Source organism: Polyodon spathula, chromosome 5 (assembly GCF_017654505.1).
Source record: "Polyodon spathula isolate WHYD16114869_AA chromosome 5, ASM1765450v1, whole genome shotgun sequence".
Taxonomy (NCBI): domain Eukaryota; kingdom Metazoa; phylum Chordata; class Actinopteri; order Acipenseriformes; family Polyodontidae; genus Polyodon; species Polyodon spathula.
The window spans coordinates 70,156,772-70,174,311 of record NC_054538.1 but is presented as its reverse complement, the minus strand read 5'-3'; the positions used below and the strand labels follow the sequence as shown (position 1 = coordinate 70,174,311).

Sequence of the window (17,540 nt, the reverse complement as noted above, 5' to 3'; positions counted from 1 at the left end):
TGCATCAGAGTAGAAAAATGCAATGTGTCTCAGACTTTTTTTCAAGTGATAAAGTGATTGTAAAATTCTGGAAGGAAACAAATAGTCAAAAGTAATCCTAGGCAGAATATAACAATAAAAAACAAAACATTATTTTCTTAAAAATAAGAGCTACCCAATTCTGCAATAATAATAACATTTGACAATCTTTTAATAAAAGCATAAGAAAATTCCTAATTGTGTTGGACAGGTTGTTAAATGCATTTTACATAATTGTAGACTTATTAACTATTGAGACCTACTAGAAGTCATGAAAAACTACACTTTCCAAACAAGTACGGTTATGAAAGCTGCCATCTTTTTTGACAAATAATTCCATCAATCGCCTTTACCCTGAATAAAAAGTGCAAACGCAGAGAAGAGTATATAGCTGCAGAACGAAGATTCACACAGGATAGCTCCAACAGGGTAGTGCTGCGTGCGCAACTCGTAATTTACGCTGTGCTTCATTCACTCTCAATCCTCAACGTGACGATAATACCCCACGAAGCTTAGGTTTAGTGTTCAGTTATTGTTGTGTGTCTAAAGTTACGGGCAATATCCCACGAACCTTGGGTTTAGGTTTACGGTATTGTTGTGTGTATTTAAAGTTAAGTTCAATACTCCACGAACCTTACGAGTTGCGCACGCAGCACTTGTGAGCTACGCTGTGGGAGCCTTCGTTCTGCAGCAATACCCCTCTCAACTCAGTGATGTATCTTGCCGCTGTCACTGTTTTATTATTCGTGGGGAACTGTCGTTTGCGCAGGCTTCAAAGTGGGGCATAGTGATTAGTTCCAAGTGACATGTTCTTGTTCCAAACCTTTAAATATATCATTATTTATGTAGATTATATGTTTAATATATACTTTTTTAATGAGCCAGAATAATTAAGCTTTTATTCCAGTTAAAACAAACACGGCAACGTCGTAAATTACCATATCAAACCATTGCCGTATGTTTTTTCAATTCAAATGTGTGCCCTGAACCATTGGAACTATACTAACCACGTAAAGCAGAGCGAGTTTCCACTCGGGTCTTTCAAAGCAACCGGACTGCCTAGGGCATTTCAAAGAATAACATTACGTTAATTGGCAAGTATCAGATTAGAAAGATCTTGTGAACAGCAGGAGCTTGGTGTGTATAGTGCTGTGGCCATGTCTGCAGTGGAAGTGAGGTGTTTTGTAATGCACAGATTGGGTTCGGGAACAACATTTCGATGGGTTGTTCGGGTTTTTGAACGACATGCCCCGGCTGTGTTATCTGTGCAGCCGCTGTCGTGTTTGCGTTCTGGGACTCTAGTTCAGAGCATTGCAAAGCAGCAGCAGCAGCTGCATTCACGTTATCTTATCGCGAGTCTGACCTGCAAGAGACAGTAAGCAATCGGGCAATCGGCATGCATGTTATTTGCAGAAATTAACATTTCTCTTTTCACTTATATTTACCATGTTATCGAATACTATGTAGGCCCACCTGTGTATTATTTTTACATTTTAAAGAATGTTTCGTCTTCAATCATTGTAACTTATATATATTATATATATATATAATATATATATATATATATAGATATATATAATATATATTATATATATATATCTAGATATATATATATATATATTGTGCTACATAACTTACTGAATGGCAAATTACTGCCATAGCAAATACTGTATATCACTTGTTGGCAAAATGCTTTTTTTTTATAGACCCTTGTCCTTTATCTGTAAATGCAACTATTAATTGTATATTTGGCAGAATGTTTTAATGCAAATATATAAATATATATTTAAAAACATATGTATATAATTAGGCACGTGTTCTTTAAGATACTTTTGCATCGCACTGTTTTTTTTTTGGAGTGAAGTAAGAAGTTTTAAAATATGTAATAACAAATTGAACAAGTACCCTTTTTTATTTATTTACCACGGGGCGCAGGAACTTGCTTCAGCCCAAATATTGAAGTAAATTAAAAGCAGAGCTATACAGTAGAGTAACATTTCTTTAGTTTCTGGCAAGGTAGGGCCAACATGTGTACGACATCGCATACAACGCTGGACCCAGATGAAACGAAGAAATTCCAGTCTCTCGCAAAGAGATGGTGGGATGAACAGGGAGAATTTGCAGCTCTTCATTCTATGAATGATCTCAGAGTTCCATTTATCAGGTAACACTTAAAATTTAAATTCAGATTTATTCATAAAGAGTTATGACCCTGTTCACACATTTTTTTGTTAAAAAAAGGAAGGATGGCTTGCACACAGAATGGAAGAGCTACGGGATATACAGTAATCCTTGATTTGTAGCAGATGATTTTCTATTATTATATTTACGTCGCAGCATAGTAGCAAATTTATATCCACTGAATTATAAACTTAATAAACTTTATATATATATATATATATATATATATATATATATATATATATATATATATATATATATATATATATATATATATATATACATTTTGAATCCACCAACAACCACATTATTCCATCAAGAACACAGAGTGTTTAGAACATGGGAAGCAGCAAACTTATGAGTGTTCAGAGGTATAAATATTTATTTTCGTAATGGATAGTTCACTCAGACTGCAAATGAGTAACAGGTTGTACATACAATGACTTATCACCTAATACTACTGCTTCCTCCAAAGGAAAGACACAGCATTAAATAATAATTAATTAATTATTCAGTAACCGGTTACACCTGGATTTATTTTATACAAAAATAAACTATTATTTAACGTTCATTCTATTTACAATAAACATTCATACCTTTTTTAACCTGCATGAATACCGTCTTTGTTTACAAACACGATTGTTAAATTACCAGTAAAGACAGAACATTATCATTACCCCTTCTCTTGGAAGATTACTGAACATCTGGCTAACAAAACTCTAGTCCCACATGTATAGCAACGGCAACTTCATTAAGGGAAGCACCCTAACCTAAATGCAACAGTACACCATCATATATCAAATACACTTTGCTCAACAACATGCACGATACATAATAAACCACTGCTCAGTCGCCAGTAGAATACCATTAACAATAACAATCACAGTAACAGGCATTGAAATATTACAGGGAAAATTACAAGTTACAAGCTTACCTGTGCCATTAATCAATAAAACAAACTTACTTTTTTTTTTTTTTTTTTTTTTTTTTAACTTCAAATATTACAAAAAATTCCCTGCTGTAAATAAAAGAAAAATAATGTCAGTTAACTCAGAGTTAAGACCTTCACACACCAGACACGACACGATTTTTACTGGGGCGACACGACAAATTCGCCCCGAAAACACAGTGCACGCCAGAGGAGGTCACAGACACGACGTGACATCCTAAGAAAAAGATCAGCTATAGGGGAATTCCATAGATTAGTCCAAAAACTAAAATTCAGATTCGGACAGTACTTTTGTATGTCTACAACCCAATTTGAAGACCTGTTGCAGATTGTTGGCCCGCACTTACACAAAAATAATTGCTTTGGCTCTTGTTAAAAAGGTCAGGGAAATTAGATACTGCAAGTATGATCTTCTCCATTTTGAGTTAAATTGAAACAGGGCTTGATTTTAAACCACAATACATGAAGCTGTTCTCTGATTGCTCAGTTGTGTAGTTGTCGTGCGCTGAATTTGCAAAAATAAGACCAGGTTCTATTATTTTTTTTCATGGCGCGTGCTGGAATTTGTGTCGCTTGTCATGTCATCTTTGGTGTGAAGGGCGCTTTTGAAAAGCATCGGTTTTATTGATATGTAAGGGCCTTTAGTCTTTGTAACCCGGATGGCTATTGTAAAATAAAGCTGCAGCTTTACAGCCAGATTTTAGTGAGATGCTGGCGTTGAGCACAGAAAAGAATCCCAAGTTTTATGTTGTTTACGTTTCCTTTCATTCAATTTATGTTTATTGCTTCCCATGTGTACTACAAGGTCTGCCTGTGAGTGTTATCTACAGCCTTGCTACATGAGGTACAAAACAGCACATTAACATCAATGTGAAATTCGTCGTTGCCAAACTCAATCCGATCTTTAGTGGTGATTGTTATTGTTTTTGGCATCTTTGAACAGCTCTGGATGCTGACAAGTGAACTAAAGCCTCATTCAAAACTGAACGTGAAAGAATGTATTGATTTGGTTATTATCAAACAAACCCTCCCCAAATGTAAAGCAAATAAATCTCCGACATCATGGAAAATCAGCATTTTTCCTTGTTATTCCGCAGCAAACGGCTTCCGAGGATCCCAGCTACTGAGCTACATAATGGGGTCTAATTGTATCAGAATGTTCTGTGTGGAAAATTTATAGTACAGGGCATCCCTAGTACCGTATGGAGTTCATGGTGAGTCATGATCAAGAGCTGATTCGAATCTTCAATTGTGGATCTTGTTCTGGAGGTCCACAGAGAGGGTTTCATTGACTTTTGCGATCCCAGGTTTCAGGGAGAAAAATCAGTTGGGCAAAATTCACCTCTCCACGCTTCAGTGACCTCTAGGTCAGTCGACCCAGGAGTCCAGGTTAGACTGACCTCCAGGGGTGGAGGGAGGGAGGGAGGGAGAGAGAGAGAGAGAGAGAGAGAGAGAGAGAGAGAGAGAGAGAGAGAGAGAGAGAGAGAGAGAGAGAGAGAGAGAGAGAGAGACTCCCCTAAGGCAATCCATGCAGGAAGCCTAGGTACAGTAATTAAAGGGGACAGTGATGCTCATGCAGGTCATGTTTACTTCCCAAAGCAAATTGATGTTATGTGCAGAGATAGATTTACACCCACTAATATTGTTTTGATACATGTATTTAATGTTTTGATATTCTCGAATAAGGTCAGCCTCTTTTAAATTCAGACGAAGTGACATGTTTCAAGTTCGCAACCAGCATGTGACATGATGATTTTAATTAACTTTAAACAAGCTTTGCAGCTTTAAATAATTTGGAACTGAATCTGTTGAAATAGAAATACATCTGCAACTTAATATTAAACATTCAATATTGCTGAGTAAAATACAAAATATGAGTTTTACACTCACTGGCCACTTTATTAGGAACCCCCACATATTTTGGTTGGCCCATCTTTTATTGCAGTAACCAATATGGAACTGGTATGGAATCGATTTTCTGTGATGAGGATTATGACGACATTTGTGATTTTCAAGTTCATCCCCATAACTGCTCAATTGAAATGACATCCTGAGTTTGTGCTGGGCAGTGAAGATGACTGAAGTATGTCATGTATGTGATGTTAACCAGTGACAGACAGTACAAAGCCAGTGGTGTGGATGGTACCCATTTGTCAGAGTACATATTCAGCATAGTGTGTTGGATGTAGTGGGTGGAAATCGGCCTTCCGGTGGAATCAAGGGCCCCAGGATAGTTTGTATTTGTAAATCATCTGCTTTTATTTCCTAACATTACATAAGATATGTATGTACCCCGTGGAAGGCCTAGTTAAATCCTATGAAGATGTTGCCCCATAATGCAGTACATTTTCTGCTCTATTCCAGAGACAATCTGTTGAATAGAAATGGCCGTCGAAAACCAGGAAGCCCTTTATCTGGTTATAAAATATTAGATGTCGGCTGTGGTGGAGGCCTATTAAGTGAGGTACTGTAAGTATTATGGGTTAATTATCTTTTTAAAAGCTGTGTGTATTGCTGGAGCGGAGGGGTCATTTCTGTGTGGCAGGAAATTGAGTAAATGAAGGGACATACTGAAAGGAAGGACTGTGGCTTAAAGGGGAAGGGCCATGGTTTAACCCTTTGCGGTCCAATGTCGGACCCTGTCTGACATCATCGAAAAGACATAAAACACAGGTCTTTAGTCGTTTTTTTCTCCAGAAAAAGATGAGAAAACCTTTCAATGGCCAAGTGAGACCGTTAGGAGCCGAAAAAAAAGTGTGTATCTGATAGCCCCATGCACCACAGACGTAACATGGAGGAGGCTGTGTGGTCCAGTGGTTCAAGTAACGGGCCTATAACCAGAAGGTACCTGGTTCAAATCCCAGCTGTGACTCACTGTGTGACCCCGAGCAAGTTACTCCTTGTACTCTGTCTTTCAGGTGAGACGTTGTTGTAAGTGACTCTGCAGCTGATGCACGGGTTCACACACCCTAGTCTGGTATCTTGTAAAGTGCTTTCTGATGGTGGTCCACTATGAAAGGTGCTATATAAAAATAAAGATTATTATAAACGAAGGAGATAGCTGCTTCTGCTTCACATTTGCAGAGCTTTGTGAGATGTTATAATAATAAAATAATGACTTAGATCACATTATTGAGGAGTTTGGTGATAAAACAAGTGACCAAGAGAGGATTTATCAGTATGCACATCTATAAAGAGGTTTTTGAAAAATACAGCGAACAAGAGGTTGGGCTTTGCTGGAGATGCAGTACTGGGTGTCCTTTTGCGATTCAGTGCCTTTTAAACCTGTTTTACTCTAGGAGGGGGGAGGGGGGATATTTTAAACTGCGCTTGTAAAATAAACAACGCGTGTGAAAATAAATTGGACCTGACACGCCTGACAAGCGCTGAATAAATGGACCGCTTACGGTTAACGGGGAAGGTCCATTGTAAACGTGTAAGGCCCATGGTTTAAAGTGGAAGCGTTTGAGTTTAAAGGGGAGGACCGTTGTAAAGGGGAAAGTTACTTTAAATTACATCTTTGCTTAAATCTCCTGTACTACTTATTTACCGTGCAAACTAATCTACTTTAAATAAAATTACTGTAAATTATTTTCAATCACTACTTATTAACTACTAATAAGAATTGCAACAGTAAGAACAATAAGAACAGTTCTCCTTCCCCTTTAAACTGTGGTCCTTCCAGACTCTTTTAGTTGTCCCATAAATGAACCAAATCATAATTTCCAGAAAAAAAGACAAATTCAATTTATTTAGTTTGTAGTAGATCCACTTTTAGCATTTTAATGTTATGCATACTGTACAGTGTTTCAAAATGTTATGATCATTTAAAAACATAAACATATATATGCCCAGAATCATGTTCTCTGAAACTGAATTTTTACTATGACCAGTGTCTTTAGCTTTGGCACGGCTGTTGTATAAAGTAATAAGAGCTTCAAAATAAGTTGCAGCTTATGTATTGCACTGAAGACTTGCCAGCAGAATTGCAATATTAAACTTGACAGTATCAGGTCTAACCAAATACTTAAACTTTCTATGTGTCTGTAATGGTCTGTCAAATTAGCTTTGTGCCTGACATCACAAAAAAAAAAATAAAGTATCATTATGATACATAACTTCATAACTAGCCAAGTCTAAGAAACTGGAAATGACTTCTCCTTGTGTGTGCCCCTAATGTGTTACCTAAGTTGGCACTGTCACAGCACTTAACTGTTTCTCACCAGACAGGAAAAATCAGAAAGCAAACTTTAAAGGAATAATAATAAATGTTTTGTCACCTAGTAATTACACTGCTGCAGAGTGCAGGGTCATACTTTCTGGAGCTTGCTGGCTTGAATTCTGGTTGCCCAAGTTTTTTATGGAACCCGAAAGTCAGCTCTGCCTTGGCCATTGTGCCACTATGGGCTAAGGAAGGAAAAATGGCTGGGTTTGGTTCATCTATCGTGCCATAGCAACCACTGCTGGTCACGCCCTAGACGAGGGCAGGAAAGGTTCAGTAACTTGGCAAAATCTGTTCTATGGCCTGGTACATGAGTAACAGATGTGAGGTGAGAATGGGTGTAAATACCCACTTGACGTCGCTGCATTATTCACTGCCTCCTTCTGTTGTGCTAAAGATCTTTGGCTTCTTCATTGACTTGTAAATGTAGGTGTTTTTCTTAACAACACTGTAAATAAAAAATGTAAAAGTCTGCTTCTCAGAACTTAAATCCCTTGTAATGCTACAACCCATGTGGTCTGATTGCAGTTGGACCACAGTTAGTCTCACCTACAGCACAGGAAGTGATTCTGTTTAAATCTTACACAAAGGAAAGGGGACCAGTGTTGCTTGCGCTAATAAGGGTTATGAGATCTGTTTTATAAATGCTATGCTTTTGCTGTTTTTGTTTGTAAAAATCCTTTCTCATTAGCCTTTAGGGAGGCTCGGAGCTTTGGTTACTGGAATTGACCCATTAAAAGACAGTATTAGAACTGCCGAGGTGCACAAATCATTCGACCCCGTTCTGAACAAGCAGATCCATTACAGCAGCTGCCTATTGGAGGACATCACGGAAGAAGCTGCAGAGACCTTTGATGCTGTTGTAGCATCGGAAGTGGTTGAACATGTGAATGACCTTGAGACTTTCATCAACAGCTGCTATGAGGTGTTGAAGGTGAGCTGCAGTTGAAGGAAATCCACACATGAATGTGAGTTTATTAAATGCTTCAGGGTTGAAGAGTACCGGTAAGTAGCTTCAAATTACATTTGTATGATCTTTGCAATTCTAAGTGGTACTTATTGCAATTACTCAGATATTGCATATAATGTCTGTGAGCTCTGTAGCTTCTCTTCAGTTGTACTTGTCTGCAAAGTCTTATGTAATGCAGGCTGGATCAGCCAAAGTGCTTTTCATTTTAATAAGTGCCAGCACAGCAGCGTATTGCCAGAAAAAGGAAACCTGGTCAACAGTGGTGGTCACTAGAAAGGCACTGGCTCCTGCTTTTAAAAGACACTTTTTTGTGTGGTTTAGCCTACAGTATGTAACATAGATGTAGCAGGCAACTAGAATTTGAGGGCATACTGCACACAGGTGAAAGCACCTTAACTAAAAAAAAAAAACAGGATAAACATACCACAATTCTCTGTTTCTCTCTTAATGTGTGTGATCAGTCAGACTAAGACTGCAGCTACTTGTTTGTTTTATCTCATCTCATTTTGTAATTCATGTGACAGGTTAAGAAAACGATTTCCATGAGATTGATATGATGTATGTAAACTGATACATCATTTCCTCTGAAATCAAACAATCTTGGATATGCTGAGTGTTGACCCCAAATACTGTAGGGAAGACTGTTGGTTTATTCTCCATCTCTCTCTCTCTCTCTCTCTCTCTCTCTCTGTCTGCATCGATTTGTTCTCCAGATCCCTTCTTTGTCAGCGCTGGTTGAAACTTGAATTAACTGTGTCTCCACAATTAGATTTTAAAGCTGTTTTAAACCTTGCTTTAAAACCACCTCACATTTCAGGCCACTTTTTTACACCCCCAGCTTGGTCCTATTTTCAGTAAGAAGTCCACCATCATCCATTTTTTTTTTTTTTAAATGACCTCTCTTTTTTAAAAAACCTTCTGCAAACTTGGATGTAACTCATTTTCTAACCCGTTACAACTTTAACTGACAAACAGTGAATTGGGGAAAAAAAACAAAAAACTGTAAGTAGTATCAACAAAAATGACCTGTTCAAGTTATAAGTTAAAATCATGTGCCATTTATTTTATATGATAATGCACCTTAAGTAGTAAGTGCACCCCCCAGTTACGGACAGCTTTGTTGGGCTGTTGACTGGCTTTAATGGGGCGATTGCTGGCTTTAACAATAAGATCTGAATTAATCTAATAGAGAACCCTTTCTTTTTTTAAATTCTTGGAAACAAGGACTCTTGTAAATGCATGGTTTTCGCTTATAAAGGCAATTTTAAAATCTGTATTCATGCACAAGTGGCCAGAAATTAGGCTATGTCTGTATAATTTGGCTGTATGTGTTACCTTTCTTGTATATTGATTAATTGTCAACCATAAGACTCTCAAACAAAAGCATAGCGTAATGTTTTCCAGTTATAACTGGTGCTAATATATTAACATTGCCTGGAATATTCCTCCATTCAGGGGTGTAGCGATACACTAATATCACGATATGATACAGTACGTATCCCTATATGCTGTTCACAGTACAGTATGGATCACGGTACATCTGATCCTGATGGGTACTTGTGTGATGCATAATACAAGTGAGCGATGTGGTGCTTTTGTTTTTGTATTATGATGCAAACGATACATAACGCTATTACGACATGATATATCATGTAAAGAATTAATACACAGCGAATAGTTACAGTCCTCATACTGATAATTTATTGTTTATATTGTTTATAATAATGTTTATATTGTTTATATTCTTCACTGGAAATTAAAATGGTTATTGTTACATAGTATTCTTGTGTCGTTTATTGCACAGTACAGTGTGGTTAGCAGCTGTTTGTTATGATTCAAGGCATAGCAAAATTAGCTGTGTAAATGATTATTTGTAATTTTTTTTTTTTTTATTTACAGCCTGGAGCATCGTTGTTTATTACTACTATAAACAAAACCAACCTGTCCTATTCATTAGCCATTGTTGCTGCTGAAAACATCCTGAAGATAGTACCCAGAGGTACTCATGACTGGGACAAGTTTATAAATCCTGTGGACCTGGAAAGAATTCTAGAGTCAAGTGAGTAGTTCAGTTAAATGTACCAAGTGTGTCTACCAGCGCATCCCAAGAATCCCATTCTCCTTATCAAGAAATTGAAAACACTGGATCCAGTTCAATAAAAGATAATCATTTGTTTATTTATAATCACAAATTCAGTGCATTCATCGTTAGGCTACGCTGACAGTAAATTTGGTATTTTCGGTATTTAACAATGTGGTCATGCTACTACTTCATCCCAGGTACTGTTTCTCCTCACTGCGCTACAGCATTCCCTACTGGTCACTGGCCAGTCATCTGGAGATGTGCTGTAGATCTCCATGGTGTTGAAGCTTGGTCATGTGATCAGAGGACACCCACTAACCTTCAGTTGCTGTGGTGAGGGAGCATAATCGGGGCTAAAATAATTAGGTGCACTAAAATAGGTACATTAATTTTACAAAGTACATTCTGAAGTGCACATGTATGCCGCATACTTGCTAATGCTATACCTATACATTCGGTTATTAAAGTATGTTAATTTTGTTATATTATTGGATAATTACACCGTGTAACATATATATATATATATATATATATATATATATATATATATATATATATATATATATATATATATATATATATTTGTTCCTGGGTAGTTAGTGTTATTTCCTAATTGCTTATGCCCCAAAAGTATAGAAAATGTAAATACAGTATAATCGTAAATCTCGAAAAACTACTCACTTCTAAATCTTTTGTAGTCATTTTTGTATTACTTTAGTATAAATACATGTTAATTTAGATTCATATGTTGTTTTTTTCTGACTTTATGTGAACAAAAAGACACAGATTTGCCTGTTTTCCCATTGGAAATAGTGATATTTTGAAATATCACTGTCCTGGTCACAAAAGCAAAGTCTGTGGGGAATAATAGCCATTTTCTGTACTTTTGAGGCATAAGCAATTAGGAAATAACACTTACTACCCAGGAACAAAAATTGTGTTACATAGTGTTATTTGTTAACGAGACTATCCCTAAGGCCCTTGGTTTATTTGTAGTACCCTGTCATTCCAGAGGCGCACTGGAACACTGAAAAAAGCTGCCCTGAAGATGTGTTGTCAGGGAAATCAGCCTGAGAGTAGAAGAAATACTGCTATCTGTTTTGATTCCTTCAAAAAGTATTTTGGTGATGAAAGACATCTGTAAACCAGCCAGCTGGCAATAAATGCTTTAATGAGAATATGTACTAATAGATGGAAGGTTCTTAATATCCAAGATTTTTTTTTTTATTAAAGGATTAAAAAGACTTTCTGCCATTGTTTTGTGGAGTAGATGACCTGGTGATGTCCTAGGGCTGTGATTTTAATTTGAAAGAGGCCAGCTCATTGCAACAGGATAAAATTGGCTTGTGTAGCCTTAACAGAGCCCCAAGCGCGTTCTCGGGAGTTAATTCTAACATTATAAATGTGTTCTTGTAGACGTTGCATAGCAAGAAATTGTACATGTCCTTTTTAACCTTTACTTCATTTTCCTGGCTGACGCTGCAGGTGTGCTGTAGTTGGTGTTGTCTGAACCTTGATTGTTTTGAACCTGACCACCTTTTTCAGTGATTCCCAGTCTCCCTTTGGGAGTTCTGCGTTACCAAAATATGAAGTCAGTTTTGTGTCTTAGTCCATGAACTAAGTCGTGAAAAGCCTTTAGTTTTTTCAGTTTTGCTGCAGTTTCTGGGGTGGTTCCATGAATTGATGTTAACAGATTTATTTTTATTTTTATTTGTTTTAACCTTGTACAATGCTTGTAAGACTGTTGCCTCACCAGACACTGCAGCAAAGGTCTAAAATGTTTGGGATTCCCCATGGACTGTCTGGGATACAAAGTAGTATTAGACATGGAACCCTAATAGACATGACAGCTTTTAAATTATTATTTAGCAAACAAGTAATACTAAAACTCTTGTCATTTTCATGCTATAGCTACAGGCCACACACACAGCCTGGTCACTTTTTATTAGGACCGGTACGCAGTGTCCAGTTGAGCCACAGTTTGACCTGCTCACAACCCTGGCAACGTGGCATAGAGATGCTGCCCTTGCTGCTGTGGCACCTGTTCAATGTGCACCCACTATCCTGCTTCTTTCAAAATGCTGTTGGATATTACTCTTTCAGCATTTCTGGTACGCTGTTTACAGTTTTGTTGCAAGGATCACTATCGCTTCACGTTATTTGCATCTTTAAATCAGCGTGATGCCTAATCCAGTTGGGAGAACCACTCCTAATACAACGGACAGGAAGTGCTGTCCTCATACACTCAAAGCACCCTGCAGTTATTGCTTAATTAAACATATCTAGATCTTCCTTTTTTTTTTTTTTTTTAAAGTTTGAGAGTTTAAAAATGGTTTAATGAAATTACCGGAATGCTGGTACATTTAGTTTAGGCCTTTTAATTGTTCATAGTTTCTCATGGGCAGGGTTGCTGGAACTAGGGGTGCAGGGGTTGCGGCAGGGTCCCCTGGCTTTACATGGCTTCCATCATATACAGGGATTACAGTTTTGTTCAATGGCTTTCAGCACCCCCACTATAAAAATTGTTCCAGCGCCTCTGATCACGGATTGAAATATTGATTAATTTGTTTAGGCTCCCATGGTGGAAAGTTATTACCTTAAATTACAAAGACAACTACCAGTACTGTAATGGAATCCTGCCTTTCTGCTTGCAGTGCCTTATGTGTTTTCTTTATTCTTGTTTTCCATTATGCTCAGACGGCTTCTATGTTGAATCAATTAATGGGATGTGTTACAACCCATTCTCTGGCTCCTGGAGTTGGACTGAAAGCACAGCCATAAACTATGCTGTTCATGCAGTAAAGCAAAAAACACGACTGGAGTCAGAGTTCACAGAAACTACAACAGAAGAGCATGAAGATATAGAAAAGAACCAGCACTGAAACACGAGGGGAAGAGAGTGTTCACTCCTAAACTATATTTCTTATTAATATCAGGGTCTGTAGGTGCCGGTAATATTCAGTACTTTTATTTGTGCATCTCGTAAATTAAGCAGCATAACTTAGACAGTTACCAAAAATGTCGGTTTATTTTTTAACTAAAAAGTGGTTACGGCTGTTTTAGAAGGAACACCTTAACTTGTGTGAAGTTAATGAACTGCCAAGCTACATGTGCAAGGCACGTTTCAGAGATGGGCGAAACAATATTGTATACTGCGCTGAGAAGGCAAGAAGCAAAACCAGCTAATGCAGTTGAACCCTAAATGTGTAAAACTAGATACTCTACTACTATTTTGGGTAATTTGTCTATATTTTTGTATGTCTTGAAGGCATATTGTGTGGCTGTTTGAGTTAAATTAAAACACACATCTTGCAATCAGTTTAAAGATTGTCTTAATGTGGAAGTTTAGTGCTAGTAGTAGATATATTAGATTGTTTTTGTTGTGAATAAACTATTACACAGTGTACATTTCTGCCTTTTACTGTATTACATCATTGCACTGCACTACTGCTATGAGTACATGCCATGTGTAGTTTACTTTGAAATAATACAGGGCCTCAATAAAGTGATGATTGTGTCATTTATGTGTTTTCCTTCTGTTTTTTTGTTTGTTTGTTTTGGGTTTTGTTTTGGTTGTCAAAAAAAAAAAAAAAAAAAAGGATATTGTTCTTATTCATGGAGACAATGGAGGCCAAGAGTTTGAGAAGAGGATCAACGGAGTAGTGCACAATAATCCTCTGTTTCAAGTGCGGTCAGCCAAGAGAACTGAAGGATTTTACATCTTTATTGAAACCCTGTTTTATAATCACTGCAAATGTAAGTAATTGGCTTCTGTAGTTGAGGTCATTCTTCATCAGGTTGACAGGGAGACAGCCAGCCTGTTACGAGCTGGCCTTCTGACTGAAGATGCCTGTTTGAACCCATCTCCTTCACTTACATAATGAAGGGCCTGTAATCTTCAAGAATCTGAAAGGGGTTTGTCCTTTCATTACAGCCGGAGAGCCTGTAATACCAGTATGCTGGTTGTGAAATCTAGGCTAATTATTATTAGTAGTAGTCCTATTTAAATGCCTAATAGGCTACCTCACCTCCAGCCGTCATTTTTGACGACTGAAGAAAAAAAATTCAAATTGGCATCCTCGGAATAGAGGATGCTAAATAGATAGGCATTTAACTAATTTAACAGAAAAAACAGAAAAAGGACTGCAAATTAAATATGAACGGTAAAAGGGGAGGTGGTACAGAGCACGCCCCCTAGAGTCCACTGGTCGACAAACGATGCCATGTCCCAGCAAACTCCGCGTGGGCGTGCTCCAAATTAATCCTTGAACGGAGCAGGGCTCTGAACATGGGCCCGCAGTCAAAGAGACCTTCCCCGCTCATCTTACGCTTCCTGGTCTTGTAAATGGCCAGTTTAGCAAGATCCAGGAGCAGATTCACGAGGAGGGCTCTCATTTTGCTGGAGCCACGAACAGGGTGCCCGAAGATGAGGAGGGTGGGGGAGAAGTGCAGCCAGAACTGCAGCAGAAGGTTCTTCAGCAGCAGAGTAGTAGTAGTAGTAATAGTATTTCTTAGCATAGAAAAAACATTGCAAAATATCACATTACAGATAAGAGCAGTTATTAAATACAATAGAACCAGTAATAAACAAGAACAAATTCAAATGAGAGAAAATAAATACAATACATAATTACGTCTGAGAGCGATTTCGACTAAGCAGCTAAACTTAAAAATATTTGGTTATAAGTAAATTCCACTAAGAGCAAGTAGTAGGTACAATAAATGGAGAACGATTTCAAATAAGCAATTATAAAAAAACGTGAACAGGGTTACCTTTAAAAGCAATACTGATTATGCGCACGTTCTGGTCGACGAAATGTATGTAAATATAATTGGAGTGTCATAAATCCATTTGATTGTGTACTGCTAAATAATGATCAGTAAATATATTATTCTGAAGCCATTTATCATATTATATACTGTACTGCTTTATACGTTTTTTATGAAAACTTGAACATAGTGTTTTATGTTGTTTGTTTGTGTGTGTGTGTGTTTTTGAGGAAATTAAACTTCAGATTATTTCCAAAATTCTGTCGGATCAGTAAGGCAGTAACGATCAAATTGGACTCTAGCTGTCTTTGCAGTGAAATCGTCTTAAAAGGGGGACTGTTTTCAATAGCCCCTTTTATTTCTTATGAAAAAGGAAGGTGCAGTATAGACTTAGTATGGGGCTTTAATTAGAACAGATGCCTCTGAATATCCAAACACAAAGTAATGAGAAAAGATACATTTATACATACATTGTACCTGTTAAAAAACTTGGTTTGTAGTTTACCGGTATGTAACAATTTAGTGGCCCGTTAAAGTTAAGAGGATGTTTAGTGAATAAAATTGTTTAATACATGCATACAATTATTATTATTATTATTATTATTATTATTATTAATAATTACTTATCGCATAAATAGCGTTATTTATAAAATTCGCAAATAGTATCAAAACAAACCTCATTTATATATATATATATATATATAGAGAGAGAGAGAGAGAGAGAGAGAGAGAGAGAGAGAGAGAGATATATATATATATATATATATATATATATATATATATATATATATATATATATATCTAACATCCATAGTCTACAGCGTGTTGTTTTCGTTCCAAATGTTTTTTGGGCAGAGGGAGTTGTCTGTGCTGGTGCTCTGTAGCGCGTACAGAATCAATAACACTCAATGACATCACTGGTTTCCATTGGAATAGACAAAGGAGCAGGAGGAGAGCGGCTGCGGAAGGATGCTGTTCCCGGCGCAGAGACCCGAAGCAAGGAAAATGCTCCCTTTTCGTATGTTACATCTGAAACTACTCACATCGATGCATTAACACTAATGCAGCCATTTTAATGAAGCCTAAAAAAACGAAAACTGGTACCGGGTGGCGAATCAGACAAAGAATGTACTGGGGTGTTGGTTTTGCTTCGCCCCGATCTTGTGTGGTTGATCTGAGCTGGAATCAAAGCTTTTCCTTCGGGCTCTGTAGCTCTGATGACCACTGTTCATTTTATGGTTACATCGTCACTTTCCCTCTGCAGGACTACAGCGGGATCATGTCGGGGCTGGGGTCGGATTCTTGGTGGAAGAAAACCCTGTATTTGACCGGGGGTGCCCTTCTCGCCGCCGCTGCCTATCTTTTACATGAGCTGCTTGCCATCAGGTAAGCTAGACACACGGCTCTGGTCACCGTGCTGATGAGGGAGGGACCGCTTGTAATAACAGCTGCCGAAATTAGCATTGAGTACAGTATATTTAGTAGTATAAACGAAATGAAAAAGAAGAAGAAAAAAAATAACAATATTACAAGGTACACCTCTGCATACCTGCCGGGTTCATTCATCTACATAGAGGCTGTATGGCCTAATCAGAGGGGGTAAGGAAATTAAACCACGTCTTTTTTTGGGGGGGGGGGGGGGGATCAAAAAAACAGTTCATATGAGTCCATGTTATTGTAACTGTGGAAATAGTGTGTATGACAGAAATACTCTAAAACAAAAGAAATATCTGGTGTCTGTAACTCTTGTATTGCAAATCTGTGGCACAAATATCCCAGTATGTTTACATTTCCAGGGTTGAAGGCCTGCATAACAACATTGTCTTACACAAGCTCCAAAACAAAATACCACATATATAATACAGTAGTTATGAGTGGTGTTATTGACAAGTTAAATAATAATAATAATAATAATAATAATAATAATAATAATAATAATAATAAACTGACTTAATACACAGACATGCATCATCATCATAGTCATATTTAAAGGTTTAAGCATTAGCAGCAGTGGTCCCCTTTTGGTTCTTTGCTTGTCTTTTTTACTTTCATTCATGACATGCAGATTATTCTTGAGTAGATAGACACACTATTTCTGGTATTTAGTCACTTCCTGTTCAGATGGGCTGATAGCAGACCACTGGAGTGAAACTGACCCACAGCACAGGAATTTGTAACAGGAAGCAACAACACGTTCCACTTCTGTTATGTTGTCTTTGAAATATCTTCATATCAAAGTGAAGGGTACAATAGAACCTACCAGAAGAACACAGGAAAACTGTGATAAAGCTGCTTGTGCAAATAAAGGCAAGGAATGTATTTAAATACACTTCTTTTAGGTCACCTA

The 17,540-nt window shown here is 37.4% G+C and overlaps 2 protein-coding genes across 5 annotated transcripts in view; both read left to right on the top strand.

Annotated features, from left to right (window-relative positions):
* The first annotated feature begins 2 nt into the window (after nucleotides 1–2).
* On the top strand, nucleotides 3–13,928 carry LOC121316246 (ubiquinone biosynthesis O-methyltransferase, mitochondrial-like). Of its 3 annotated transcripts, none has more exons than XM_041251189.1 (6): nucleotides 3–1,393; nucleotides 2,024–2,182; nucleotides 5,513–5,612; nucleotides 8,062–8,304; nucleotides 10,240–10,399; nucleotides 10,648–10,884. In XM_041251189.1, the coding sequence occupies exons 1-6, from the start codon at nucleotides 1,176–1,178 to the stop codon at nucleotides 10,758–10,760; spliced, it is 993 nt and encodes a 330-aa protein (XP_041107123.1). In that variant the 5' UTR covers nucleotides 3–1,175; the 3' UTR covers nucleotides 10,761–10,884. The 3 variants fall into 3 exon arrangements, with proteins under 3 accessions (XP_041107123.1, XP_041107125.1, XP_041107122.1); XM_041251191.1 differs by lacking the exon at nucleotides 10,648–10,884 and adding an exon at nucleotides 11,436–13,211 and having other exon boundaries at nucleotides 4–1,393; XM_041251188.1 differs by lacking the exon at nucleotides 10,648–10,884 and adding an exon at nucleotides 13,121–13,928 and having other exon boundaries at nucleotides 13–1,393.
* Nucleotides 13,929–16,136: 2,208 nt separating this feature from the next.
* Nucleotides 16,137–17,540, top strand: part of LOC121316244 (failed axon connections homolog) — a 47,092-nt gene continuing 45,688 nt past the window's right edge. The window contains exons 1-2 of one of the 2 annotated variants that reach the window (XM_041251185.1): nucleotides 16,138–16,211; nucleotides 16,458–16,579. In XM_041251185.1, the coding sequence (XP_041107119.1) occupies nucleotides 16,473–16,579 (107 nt within the window). In that variant the 5' untranslated portion in view covers nucleotides 16,138–16,211; nucleotides 16,458–16,472. Of the gene's footprint in view, nucleotides 16,580–17,540 lie in introns of both variants that reach the window. The other variant, XM_041251184.1, reaches the window with a different exon arrangement.

Excerpts from the sequence above, each read along its gene's own strand:
- LOC121316246 (XM_041251188.1), top strand. The coding sequence starts at position 1,176 with ATGTCTGCAGTGGAAGTGAGGTGTTTTGTAATGCACAGATTGGGTTCG. Across the intron at positions 8,305-10,239 it reads GCTGCTATGAGGTGTTGAAG|CCTGGAGCATCGTTGTTTAT; the intron begins GTGAGCTGCAGT and ends TTTTATTTACAG. Across the intron at positions 10,400-13,120 it reads GGAAAGAATTCTAGAGTCAA|ACGGCTTCTATGTTGAATCA; the intron begins GTGAGTAGTTCA and ends CATTATGCTCAG.